A 14,066-nucleotide genomic window follows, 5' to 3' on the forward strand; every position below is an offset into this window, starting at 1 on the left:
AAATTAAACAAATGATCCCTTGTTTTAAACCCTAAGTTATGTGGATTATGAATATCCAATAAACCCATTATTTAATTTTGTCGAACTGGACTCATTTTGTCATGGAACGCCCCAAATGATTTGTCATAATTCCAGCTTTAACATACAAACATGCGAAAATGCCACTTGAAATGATACTGTTTACTGCTCCCCAAGGGTTTGTACCAGAAGGCAGAAGCATTGTACACCATGGGGGACTTTGAGTTTGCACTGGTCTTTTATCACAGAGGGCACAAACTCCGCCCTGAGCTGCAAGAGTTCAGACTGGGAATTCAGAAGGCACAAGAGGCCATTAACAATTCAGTGGGCAGTGAGTATATGAAACATAAATGATAGTTGAAACAAAGGTCAGGGTAGAATTCTGAAAACCTTCTCTTTTTGGATTTAGGCCCATCATCTGTCAAACTGGAAAACAAGGGTGATGTCTCCTTCTGTAAATCCGATGAGGTAACTAAACATTTTTTTGTAGTTGTGGTGTAATTTTATATAATACATATGTCAAAGTATGATTGGATTCTCATTTAATGACATGTTTAATCTATATTTACTGTTAGAATATGGTTCCCCTCCTTTTTTTGAGTAGTATTGAGACATCTCCTTTGTCCCTAGAGCCTTCCTCTGTGGAATTTCTAGATATTGAGAAATATGTTTGTTGGTCATGGCATAGGGCAAGACGGGTGACTAAGGGGCTTTGCGATGTCCATATCTCTGATTATATTACTGATTGGATGGACTATTGTTATGGGTAACCCTTACAGAAATTTCAGGTTTCTGGCGAACAGTTGCCGCAAGTTTGCGCCAAGGTCATATTTTCACATGCAAATTAGGACAATTAATTGTCCATTGAAATGGACATGGTGTCATTTGGGTTTAATGCTTCCCTTTTTTATACCAATCTCAGGCCATGTCCCTGGGTCAAAAAAATCCAGCGATAAATTTGTTGTCCAGGTGTGCCCATATAAAGGTTAAGCTGAGTTGTGCTTTTACTTACGTAATGGGCATATTTATTGAAGTAATCTAAAAGTAATCCTAAAGTAATCAGATTACGTTACATGTTTTTGGTAATCCAACTGATTACGTTACTGATTACAAAAATTGCCATGTAATTTGTAGTCAGTAATGGATTACATTTCAAAGTAATCTGACCCAACCCTGGCTACATAACATAATGTTTGACGACATATATGAGTCAAATACCAATAATCGGACCACTTACCTTGTCTGTAGTTAGAGAAATGTGCCTCTGGAGGAGAGTTTTACGAGCAAGTAAAGTATCACGGCAGGCCAAAACGATTCACAGCTCCAGTGGTAGAAAGATTGCAGCAGACCAGCTGTTGATTGCTTTCAGGTGCAGTTCACAATGCTAAAAGTTGCCGCCACGGCGGTCAATGTTAAGTCTATGGGATTTTATTGCTCTTTTATCGTAAATATCTCAAAAAGTATAAAGTTCACAAATATGAAAAATACATTGTACGATTGTCCGTTACAAGAGCTTTGTAGGAGTCTTTGAATGAGGTCAGACGGTTCAGCGGTTTCAGTCGCATTAAACGTTGAATTTGGTCGGAAGAAGAATAATAAGAAGAACAGCGATAATAGTCCATTGCATTTACATGCAATGCAATTAGGTTTGCCGCCAGAAGTTCACTGGAGGTTTGCCATTATTGACCGTTCGCAAAACCCCGCCCATCGAACGCAGATGAGCCAATGGCAGTCCAGTAGCTCCGTGCAGGCAGACATGGCCCGTCAACTTCACCTTATGGCTCCATAGAAATGTATTGGGAGCCTTGATATTTGTCCGGTTTTATGGGATTTTATAGTGATATGAGTTCAAAAGGACAGTCAAATGACATATGTGGGATTAACACAACACCGATACACAGAAAAATGCCTTTTAATCTTGATTAAGTTTTCTGTAATTATGTTAAATTAGATTAAATTCTCGGGACAGGGCTGGGACAACGCGTCGACATAATCGATGACGTCGACGCAAAAAATACGTCGACGCAAAATATGAGCGTCGATTCGTCAAGCATAACATGTGCTGCTAAATATTTTTAATTTTACACCTTCAGTGTTTTCCATACGTTGACTAATCTGTGGCTGGGCACCACGAATTCAAAACCGGCCACCACACATTGATGTTCTATATTGTAGTCCTACTATTTAAATAAAAAATAAGATCATTTCGTTGAGCTGCACTTTTTACTCACACAGCCTTTCCTCGCCCCGCCCGCTCTCTCTCGTAACGAACCCGCTGCTCCTCTGCATGTGATTTAACAAATTATTCACGATTGTTGAAGGATTGTTGTTGCCACATAGAAGCACTGCATAGAACACAGTGGGCTAAATTGCTATTAAATCCGCTTAGCATCGTGACCATGCTGCGCAAATTTGTTCAAAACTACAGCATTAAAGTTAGGGTAAACTCTGCTAAGGTCTTATCACAACACAGTACATTGAGGAGACTAAACTAATTTAAGTTACAGTATGCAATCAAGCAGTATTTCAAAGCTAACGTTAGAATACTGTTTGGATGTCAAGTTTAGCATGCTTACTTGCAGCTGCTTGTATTCGTTACTCAGGCTCATTTTATTGACTCTGAATGTTTGCAAAATCCCGATGTAAATGGAAAAGTGTTTTCCAAGACTCAAAAGTGCTTGTCCAAAGGAGAAGTACGAACCGTTATTTGAAACTACGTTATGAATTGCATCCACACATCAGCAGCCTTTTAACTGTGTTAAGGATTCCCACATGAACGTCTTAAAATGACAGGCACTCAATTGGACATACACTAGCTACCTCTGACTAAGAATGCATTACTTTGCACTTGTATAGTCTTTTATTTTGGAATATTAAGAGCAATAAACATTTATTACAATGTTAAAGAATTTATGTTTTTTCATTCATATATGTAAATAAACATGTATAAGTTGCTATTAGTGAATTCATTGGGAGATAATCGAATCGAAATCGAATCGGACTGAAAAAATGAATCGCTAGATTAATCGATGCATCGAAAAAATAATCGCTAGATTAATCGTTAAAATAAATCGTTTATCCCAGCCCTACTCGTCCCAGATCTCCACTATTTTAAAGCAAAGGGTTAACATTACTCCTTAGCAAACTATAACGAAAACAGTGATCCACCACATCTGTGGATTAAGCCACACAGTCAACTCTATGTAAGTAAGATAAATAAGGATGTTAATTGTTTAGAGCATTGCCAGCATTATATAAAATGATTGTCACTTGGAGGAGACTTGTAGATAACTAACGTTAGCATAGTTAGCTAACTGCTGCTAATAACGTGCTAGCTCCATCACGTCAGAGAAGCATGGGGCTGTGCTATAGATCAGTGGGCTGTGCACAGTAGTATAACAGGGCAATTCCATTGCAAAGGTCATCCTTACCATGGAAAAAAAAAGTTGTGCATACGCAAATAGAACTGTTGTTAAAATCTTCATTTAGGTCTATATTTTATTGTTTGTAACTGATCTGATTGAATTTGATGGAGAATTACACTCTTTTTACATCATAAATATTGTGTGCAACCATACAGAAACAACATTTTTCACATGGTAATATTATACATATTTAAAAAGTTGATAAATGGACCCAAGGTTCAAACAAATTGTGTCATTTGACAAATTCCAGATTGACAAGGGAATGGTAGAGTAATGTCTATGCTCAGCTTGCCTTTAAGAGCACAACTCCTTACATTTGTAAGGCTTTTGTTTTTAAGTCAGCAAGTTCCATGGCCATGTCACATCCATAATGTTTTATAGGAAAAGTTTATGCTACACATACAGTGTTAATGCGACAATGTCCATAGTGTCTGTGCAAAGCTGATTTATATCAATGTAAAGTGTGATGACCAAATTGTGCCCCTTTCTTACTTTTAAAACCTTTAATGGTGCGTTATGGATATGACGTTATGGATGTTACATAATGTGAATTTACAAGACTGGAGACTTTGTTATACCTCAAAGCCGATAAAACGTCTGTTCTAGTGGCATGTCAGTTTCAATGCATTTCACCTTAGTGTTTAGGCCTACAATTGACATTTCAAAGATTATTAGGTTGATCAAAACCACAAGGAGGCCTTGCCTAACTATTAGCAAAACAAACATAATATTAAAATACCTCCAGTGATTAGCCTAGCCATAGCCTATTTTCAAGTGGCCTAATAACGAAAAATCTGAGCGATTATCTTCCTGTAACTGTCATACTGTTGTTGTACAGTAACTGGATTATCGTGTTAGCTGGTGAAGATGGCTGACTTTGCAGCTGGAGTTAACATAGCAACCTCCTTCTGTTGCAGATCTGTTCAGCCTGCCGTTCACGTCTGCTTAACACAGTTTAATTTTAAATGTGACGCGATATGCCAGCATTTGAAGTGTCAGGTCCTCTGTAGCTAATACCCACAGAGTAACATTAGTAACGGCAGCAATAAACTAGATTTACCGCATAGCGGTACAAAATATGACCGCCTCTCAGTCCTGCATATTCTCTTCGCAAAAATAAATCACGCTTGTGAATTTGTCTCCATCTCCTACTCCTGCAACTCATGTGCATGTAAATGAGTGTGTGCATATGTGAGTTTGCTTTTGTTTATAAGAGTGTGTGTGTGTGTGTGTGTGTCTGTGTGTGTGCATGTGCGAATGCGTGCCTGTGTTTGTGTGTTTATGCGTGTGTGTGTTTCCATGCGCACATGCGTATGCGTGCCTGTGTGTGTGTGTTTATGTGTCTGCATTCATGTGGGTGGGTGTTTGTGCATGTGTGTGTGTGTGTGTGTGTGTGTGTGATTGCCTGTCTGTATGTGTTTATGTGTGTGTGTGCTTGCCTGTCTGTATGTGTGCGCCTGTGCGTGTGTGTGTGTGTGTGTGTGGTCGTGTGTGTGTATGTGTGTGTGTGCACGTGCGCATGCATGTGCTTTATGTGTGCAAATCACAAATGAGTGGGTATGGGTTAGGTTGATGTGGGCTCTTGAGACTAACATACCATAAATATTTTGTCATCTTGGATGCAACGGTTCAGGTAGGGCTAGTTATTTAGGGGAGTGGCCACCAAGTTTCATGTTCCCTGGTGTTTCAGTAACCCGGGAATCACTGACCAAAATTGATGACGGTAAAAAAAAATATATATATATTTTTTATATTTTAAATGACTTGTCCTGATTCTTCCTGTGGATCTTATTGGGCACTGAGGAAGCAATAATTTCATAGTTTTTCATGATTACTATTTCAATTGTTTCATATCAAAATTCACTACTTAATTATGTGTTTTATGTAGTTTGTCGAGGACTGGTTCAGACACGTCACATCCATAACGTGAAACCGTCACATCCATAACGCCAGTTTTTCCTACATAATGCATTACGAAAATGACGCATAGTTTCAAAAACACACTTTTTGTGTTCATTCAAGTCTCCTTCATGCTACATATATCATAGGTTCGGCAGTTTCCTTCAAAATTCACAGAGTTTGTAGAAAACCTGTAATCTCTCACAAAAGTGTGTCCATTTCATGTCACATCCATAACGCTGATAAAATGCCTTGTATTCTTAGGATGAAATTGATTATATGAAATTTGAGGATTTTTCAGTATTCAGAGGACAGAGGTTACATTAAAAGTTATGCAAATTAATTCACTGATACTAATTTTGCCCCCACTCTAAGGCATTTTGTTTACCAATATGAGTCCAATTGTCACATCCATAACGCTGGAACTGCCCAACATTTATTCACCATATAATAATAAAGTTGAAGTGGCTCTGCAATTTAGGCTATGTTTCCGTTTTTTGGCAGCACCATGTTCCTTACATGACATGGCCCAGTGTCCTAACATGCATGCAAGTCTATCTAGCACAGCTAATATTAATATCAGTGAATCACACTCACCTCCCGTTTAAGTTTGTCACCCAACAAAGCTAGATATGAGTTTTTATACATGTGTCTCCATGTCATACTGCAGTCTTTCAACAGATTGTAAATGATTGAAAATGAATTTAGGTCCGTGGCTCTCTAAAAGACCCTCTTGTGCTGTAACTTTTACAGAGTCTTAACAGCTACTGTACGCTACTGTACCATTGAATTTCTAGACAACTCTCTTGAGTTTGACGGGCGTAGTAACAATAACTAGGGGGCGTGGCTTTTGCGAACGGTCAATTGGCAAGTGTGGTGGCAAATCACTGGCGAACATATAGAGCTGCACAGTCCCGCCCACAGCCGATGCCGGAAGTAAAAATTCAATGCAATTTCTCCATTGACAATTGCGGTATAAGCCATAAAAACTTAACTGCACGTGGTAGACTTAAAACCAGCTACGGCTGTACTAAGCGATTGTATATGCTCATATAGACGCCAAGTGTTCATGGGGCACTAACCTTGTTTTGAGATAAATGCCTTTTATTCGCGATCTCTTGGATAAGTACTCCATTACCCACAATCCTGAACAATCCCACAATCCCACAGTGATGCCTCTGATTGGTGGAAAGGCCGTTATGGTCATAGTTTGAAACTTTCTCAGCGAAAAATATTAACAAAGATGGCGAAAATCTTAATGTGATATAATGTCAATATCAAAACACTATTATTTACACGATTACTCCTGAAATAACTGCCATTAACTGCACATTCACTATATAAAAATCACTGTTTGGAGGAAAGGGTTCGCGTGCTGTCGCCGGTTGGAAATGGTTTAAATGGCAAAATAAATTGCGCCGATTTTGCCTATGTTATTCAGTGAGGCGCGGTGGTTTATGGGATGAGTAGTTCCTTCACTCGGAAATGAAAATATGTACACAGTCTTGTACCTTTGACTTTTTTTGGATTTTCTCTTCGTTTTTTCACTCGAAATGATATGTTGTATGCTTATGAGTTATGCCGTAGCTGGTTAGCCTAAGACATGCTGTAAAACTCTTTAGATACGGATTTTTCCAAACGTCAATGGGACAAATGAATGGGAATCTTACATCCGGCACCTAACCGCATTTTGGCTGTGGGCGGGACTGTGCAGCTCTATTTGTGACTAGTGGCAAACTTCTCATTGTTGCCAGAACTTTGCCTATAGCTACAACATTACACTTACGTGGTAGTGAGTAGAGGGTCCCTAAAGCCAAACCGAAGTATCCCGAGGTCTTTATGTGGTCGGATAGAGAGTCCAGAATGAATTTCATCAAGCCAGTACCTTTCCGGAAATGTTGTCATCTTTGCTGCCATCTTTAGGGGAAAGTTCACAATTTCTTCGCCGTTTAAAAAAAAAAAAAAAACATAGTCCAGTCCATACAACTTCATTTCAATTTCAAAAGAAATACTGGACTATGTTTTTTTTTTTTTTTTTTTTAAACGGCGACGAAATTGTGAATTTCCAGAGCACACTTGGCAATTGACTCCTACGGACTTTCCCCTAAAGATGGCAGCAAAGATGACAACATTTCCGGTAAGGTACTGGCTTGATGAAATTCATTCTGGACTCTTTATCCGACCACATAAAGACCTCGGGATACTTCGGTTTGGCTTTAGGGACCCTCTACTCACTACCACGTAAGTGTAATGTTGTTTGGAACTCTAGAAGAGGTATAAAAATAGCGTTTTGTAGCGGCGAAATAATATGCCCTTCTCACTTCTACGCTAACGAGTTTTGACTAAAAACGGTAACATCGAACTTTCTTAAAACACATCCGAATGACATGATTTGGATGTCAACTCAACGTATGTACTCCCAATCATCCGTAAATTGATCTAAAGTGCATTTTACTCCGGATAATTCCTTTAAATCTAACAAGTTATGCCTTTTACAACAAGGTTTTTGATGGAGAAGTGGTGTTTAATTTCCATAATCTTTGTTTAGTGAACGCATAAAACCGTCAGTTTGTAGGCTAAGCAAGAAGACTCAAGAATTATGATCTTTGAGTTTGTTTATTGTTACCTAGCAACCGAGGCTTTAAGTGTTAAAAATGATTGCAGTTTCAGTGTATACAAGATGTGCCGTAGCACAGTGGTTAGAGGAGTGAGCTTTGATCTAAGGATCGTTGGTTCAAATCCAGCATCAATCATTCTGCCCATGTTAGTTTTGCACTGGATATTTACATGCCAACACAAAAGGTTGTAAAAGTAGCCAAATAAGAGTTTGTGTGTGTCTACAGTTTAAGTGCATTTATATTGGTAGCTATAGTGAGGTAGGACTAGGCTATTTGCTGATTATGGGTTGGTTGTGTTGCTTGGGCGGTGGCGATTAAAACACAATAATTCACAAAGCTGTCTTCTTTTAATGTAGGTATACCTTCATCAAAGGCTATAGGCTTACTTCAAGCCGGGACAGGATAAGTCTATTTGAGTCTACGTGCGTGTGGAAACCATTATTATTATTCCATTCTCACAGTTTTATATGGGCTTATCATGGTAAAGTAGCTTATTTTCTCCTCCAAACTGCAAGGCAGTGCTTCACGTGTGCGTGCGTGAAGGTGAGAGAGGCAGACGGAAAGGAAGAGTCCGGCAGAGTAAGTTCAGTTGAATTTGTTACAGTTAGCCGTGGAATGAAGCCTATAGGAGCACAGTTTTCCTAAACTGCATTAAAACATGATCCCTATATGAGGCGTTCCTGACTGTAACGTTGAAGATATCAATTTGCGGGTTGCCTCGGGTGGGGTTGATATTTAATGCACATATTGGTAGGTCGGGTGGGTTGGTATAACAAACTCTTATTTGGCTACTTTTACAAGCTTTTGTGTTGGCATGTAAATATCCAGTCCAAAACTAACATTGGCAGAATGATTGATGTTGGACTTGAACCAAAGATCCTAATTTTAACTCTTAAAGCCTCAGTTGTTAGGTTACGATAAACAAACTCAAAGATCGTAATTCTTGATTCTTCTTGCTTAGCAAAAAACTGACGGTTTTATGCGTTCACTAAACAAAGATTATGGAAATTAAACACCACTTTTCCATCAAAAACCTTGTTGTAAAAAGCATAACTTGTTAGATTTAAGACCTAAGTTCGCTAGCTCTGTGCCTGCCGACCCTGGTCGAGAGATGTGACGCAGGACGTCCCCTGATTGGCTAGTCAGTAGGCGATGCAATGTGTTGATTGGCTCTGCAGAAACTGTCAAGACAGTGCCAAAATTCGCTGATTGGCTCTTCAGAAACGACGACAAAACACTGCCAAAATTCGTGTCTGTAAAAAAGTTTTGTAGCTTCGTAGATCCAGTTTGCACACGAAAGATAGATGTTGCACTTCTCCCATGCCTGTAGCTATAAAGCAATGATACAAGGAAGTTTATTGTCACATGCATATAGTTACTGGAAGTAAGAAATGCAGTGAAATTATATCTGGTGTCAGCCTATTTGTACATTTATGGGGGGGGGGGGGGGGGTAAAAGTGCAGTAGAAGAGGGGTTTAGTAGATTAAGTGGCAAGGGCTGCATAAGAAAGGTGGGGGAGGATTGGGATTGGGGGGGGGGGGCACCAACAAGGAGCACCCAAGAGCAACAGGGGCAAGGAAAAACTCCCTTACCAAGGAAGAAACCTTGGGCAAATCCACGGTTCAAGGGGCTAACCCAACTGCCAGGGGTCTTGGTGTGTGTGTTGGGGGGATGACAAGGGAGCTGGGATAGTGTGCTGTGTATGTGGGGAGAGGGCAGTGTGCAATATGTGTGTTGGAGAAGCTTCCTCATGAGACAAAGTGCTGTGTATTGAGGGGGGGGGGGGGCAGTGTGCTGTAAGTATGTTGGGGATGTGTGTTGGAGAAGCTTCCTGATGAAATAATGTGCTGTGTATGTAGGGGAGGGGGGGGGGGCAGTGTACTGTATGTATGATGTATGTGAGTGATGACAGTGAAGATGTGTGTGTGGGCGGGAGGGGAGTGGAGCAGTGACTGTGTGTGTGGGTAGGTGGGGGCAGTGTGCTGTAAGTATGTAGAGGATGTGTGTTGGAGAAGATCGATCCTGAAGACAATGTGCTGTGTATGTAGGGGGGGGGGGGATAGTGTGCAGCAAGTATGTAGAGGAGGCTTACTGTACCAAGCAGTGTGCTGTATATTTATGTGAGGTGATGACAGTGATGATATAAGTGTGTGTGTTTTTTGTGTGTGTGTTGGGGATGGGGGTGGGGTGGGGGGCAGAAAGGCTAGGCAATCAAGGACATGGGTAGATAGATGGAGGAGAAATCAAAAATAATAAATAAAAAGTTCTATGGAGATACTTAGAAAGTCAGATATGTGTGTGGGAGAAAGTCAGATATGTGTGTGTGTCACGTGTGTGTGTGTGTGTGTTTTGACGTGTGATGAAATAAGAAAATAAATAAAAGGTCTGTAGCATAGGGAGAGGGATGTAAAAGTGCTAAAAGTCATGTAGGTGTGTGTGTGTTTTATATATAGCGGCCAACAATGGCAAACTTCTGGCAATATTTTCTAGTGAACTCATTTGTTTTCCACAAATCAAGGTAAGGGAACATCTCTTGATTTCTGTTTTGTGTTTAATAATTGGGCTTATTACTTGACACTGATGGCTCTTTTCCATTACGGACCGGGGCTGGCCCAAGGCTTTTCCTGGGTCTTAAACACCGGTGTGTGGCCTTAGCTAACAATGCTAGAAACTTCTAAACAGTGCTTAGCAACGAAACCGCGAGCATATGTCAAATTAATTGCAAGGACATTTAAACAAGTAACATTGTAAGAACCTGTATCCTTAATTATTTTGCAGTTTTTATATATATGTAGATCATTTTCTTAGGCAACCCTAAACAAAAGCTAGCGGTCTAATTTGCTAGGCAACCCTAAACAAATGCTAGCGGTCTATTTTTAAATTTCTCCGGTTTTATTGTTGCATCGTATTCCATTCCAAAAGTCCTCGGTTCAGCCCCGATTCAGCCCTTCGCTACCTCCAGGGCTGACCTGAGGCCGTCTGGGCTGCGGCCCCGGTCCGGCCTCAATCATGGAAATATAAAAAGTCAGAGGCTTTACCCCAGGCACCGAGGTTTTACCCCATAGTGGGTAGCAGTGCCGTGAATAAAGCTACAGTCTCACACTTAAGTTGTCTTGGGCTTTTTTTTAACCACATACTCATTAGCACTGTACTAGAGGAAATTGCACACTCTGTACTCTGAATTAACTGTATTAGAAATAAAGTGCTAGTTTGCATTACAAGTAAACTTGTTTACATATTGTAAATAGACATTTTCATGTATTACTGCAGATGAAGAAGAATCGTGCCAAGGTTTTAATCTATCCTCTAAAGAAGGACGACAGGTTGCATGGCCAGAAGACTCCAAAAGCTGAGAAGACAGCCAAACAGCTGCTAGGAGAGCTGTATAGTGATAAAGAGTACCTGGAGAAGCTTTTGAGAGATGATGGTATGTTTGTTTAATTGCCTGCATCTGCTTTTGGCAGTGATTATACTGACCTGAATTCACAGTGACAAAAGTGTGTTGTTCAAAGCCTTTCTTTTTAGTAAACTGTTTAGTGTTCAAAAGGCCATTTGACCCGACAACAAAAATACGGTCAATCTTAAAAGTGGCACTTACATTGTAATTATGCTTTTAAACAAAAGTTTGACTCGGGTACATTCACAAAAAGACCCTAGGTTGCATTTTGGCAAGAGTTTTGCTTTAAGAGAAAAAGTTTGTTTTGTGATGTAAGATAACTTATTCAGACCAGAACTGTTCCCCTTTTGCTCCCATAGAAACAAATTGCATTGCTCTATCTTCGTCAGTAATCGAGGATCTTTGGCCCTAGGTACAGCATATAATAATGACTTACAGTCAGACATTTCTTTTGAGTTTGAACACTTTACCTCTGCCACTTTGTTATTCCAGTATAAAATGAAAGCTGAGATGGGAAGTCCATTGCTCCTGTTGTTATGATGTCTTTTTTTCTTATTATGTCAAATATGTATGTTTTTCTTTAGACCTGGTAAAAGGAAGGACCAGCAGTGGGGAGCGTTTGCAGGACCTTATTTTAAGTTGTATCTCATATTTGGACACACGCACAGAGTTCTGGCAGCAACAGAAGCCCATTTACGCCCGTCAGCGGGACCAGAAGCTTCTTCAGCAACAGCGGAAAAATACTCGATACAATCCCCTGTCTGACCCCACACGCTATGTTCTTACCAACCTGGAGCAAATTGACAATGGTGGGTCTGAGCTTTTAAAAAGTTACAACTTTTTACAACTCTTCATTTACAACTCTTGATTTACATGACTTAGTCTTTATCATAGTCACTAAGTCAACAATTATTATATTTATGTTTATTTTATTTAGCCAACACTTTTGTCCAAAGCGACTTACATTATATTAACATTAAAATGAACAGTTAACCCTTACGTGCCTGATCGTTCAAATTTCGTTACTATTGTAACGATGTAGCCTAGAAATCTAGACGTGCCCCTAGCGGCAGCAAATTACATTTGCTGCCAGGGCTAGTCTAGCAACTCTCCGTTGGCTTGTGAGCTCCAGAAATCGAAACTTAATCAGGGCATTGAAATCGTGTATAGAGTCGTTTGGTGGGCTTAACATAATGATTGATGGCAGAGTTGCAACGGTTTGGCTTGAATTCCCTGCTACTTGAAAACAAATATCCTATTGCGTCCTATTGCGTGCAGAGGGAATTTGAAAGACAACTGATTATCCCGCCCCTCGGACTGAGCACTGCGAACGGTGAGTGCCCAGACCCTACATTTTAATGTGGGTCTGGCTCGCCAGGCTAGTAACGATGACCAATCGAGTAATATCTCAGCTGTCCAATGACTGATTTTATTTCTGAAATCTTGCCCGTAATACTGACAACATGAGCTTTAATTTGATATGATTGGTTAAGAGGTTTATGGCGCGAAAATGTTGGATACTTGAAGATGAGTCATGAAAAAATAATGTCACTTCAGTCAACTTGGACATTGAAGTGGACAGCTGGACGCCGTCTGTACTTCGGGAGATTACATCGATTGATACCCACACAGCTGGATAAACTGAGGTAAGATATATTTTAAATCGGTTCTAGTTATGGTTATCTTAGTTTGTAGTCCTAAAATTATGTTATTTGACAGTAATATGCTTTCTCATCAGCGTCAACATTATGGCATAGCGGGGGCTAGTGTACACCTTGTAAACTTTAGCTAGCTGCATTACTCTGAACTGCTTGCAATATTCTCGTTTGGTTTTGATGTCAGTTATTTTCATTTGACATTTTCATTTAAAAACCTGTTAGTATATAACATGTAAGTAAGTCTTCTTCTTCTCCTAACCAAAATTTCTGCGTCTAATTCACAATTCACAATTCTTTGTTCAAACGTAACGTAGGTCTTGAAAAGGACACTTGAGCAATGTACTTTTAATTTCTGTAATCTTTATACTTTTTGAAATATTAACAAAAATCAAGCTTATTTTCCCCCATAGACTTTGCATTGGCACTATGACCTCACAATGAGCTAATTAAATTGATTTGCACCTGTATCAGCTGCCAGCTGCTCAACTAGGCCCCCTCAAAGAGTCAATTAAGCTGACTGCACCTGTATCAACTGCTCAACTAGACCAACTGTCTCTGTGCCTCTCCATTCTACAAGGATATAAGGCACATTCCATCCAACGTTTTATCCATCCATCTTCTTTAAACCATTCATTTATCCACCCATTAAACTATCTATCAACATCCATTAAACGATATGCCTATCAACATCCAATAAACTGTCTGTCTATCGACATCCATTACACTATCTACATTCAACTACTTCAACTATCTACTCTGTCTCAGGCTTTATGACATATGGCTCTCTTTAAGACTACAGATCCTGTTCAACTGTTTCCTCTGCCCACAACTGTTTCAAAATAAAAGTCTGCACTACAATAATTCCCTATTAAATAATTTAACCAATTAAACTACTCAACTTTTTAACTGTTCAGCCATACTATGACTCCAGCCAAATGTTTCCTCTGCCCACAACTGTTTCAAAATAAGTCCTCACTAGCTAATTAACTAGTTAACATTGTTAGCATAGTTAGCATAACTGTTAGCAAACGTTAGCTAAGTAACATGGTTA

The 14,066-nt window shown here is 39.7% G+C and overlaps 1 protein-coding gene across 1 annotated transcript in view; it reads left to right on the forward strand.

Moving 5' to 3' along the window:
• The window catches only part of odad4 (outer dynein arm docking complex subunit 4), a 69,271-nt gene that overhangs the window by 11,640 nt on the left and 43,565 nt on the right, over positions 1-14,066 (forward strand). The window contains exons 3-7 of the mRNA XM_076265870.1: positions 196-349; positions 428-472; positions 1,153-1,175; positions 11,252-11,387; positions 11,942-12,166. Of these exons, the coding sequence (XP_076121985.1) occupies positions 196-349; positions 428-472; positions 1,153-1,175; positions 11,252-11,387; positions 11,942-12,166 (583 nt within the window). The remainder of the gene's footprint in view (positions 1-195; positions 350-427; positions 473-1,152; positions 1,176-11,251; positions 11,388-11,941; positions 12,167-14,066) is intronic.

Source organism: Alosa pseudoharengus, unplaced genomic scaffold (genome assembly GCF_046254945.1).
Source record: "Alosa pseudoharengus isolate Yale_2024_CS ecotype anadromous, Long Island Sound unplaced genomic scaffold, YU_APseudo_1.1 YU_APseudo_1.1_scf_4, whole genome shotgun sequence".
In the NCBI taxonomy this organism is placed as follows: Eukaryota; Metazoa; Chordata; class Actinopteri; order Clupeiformes; family Clupeidae; genus Alosa; species Alosa pseudoharengus.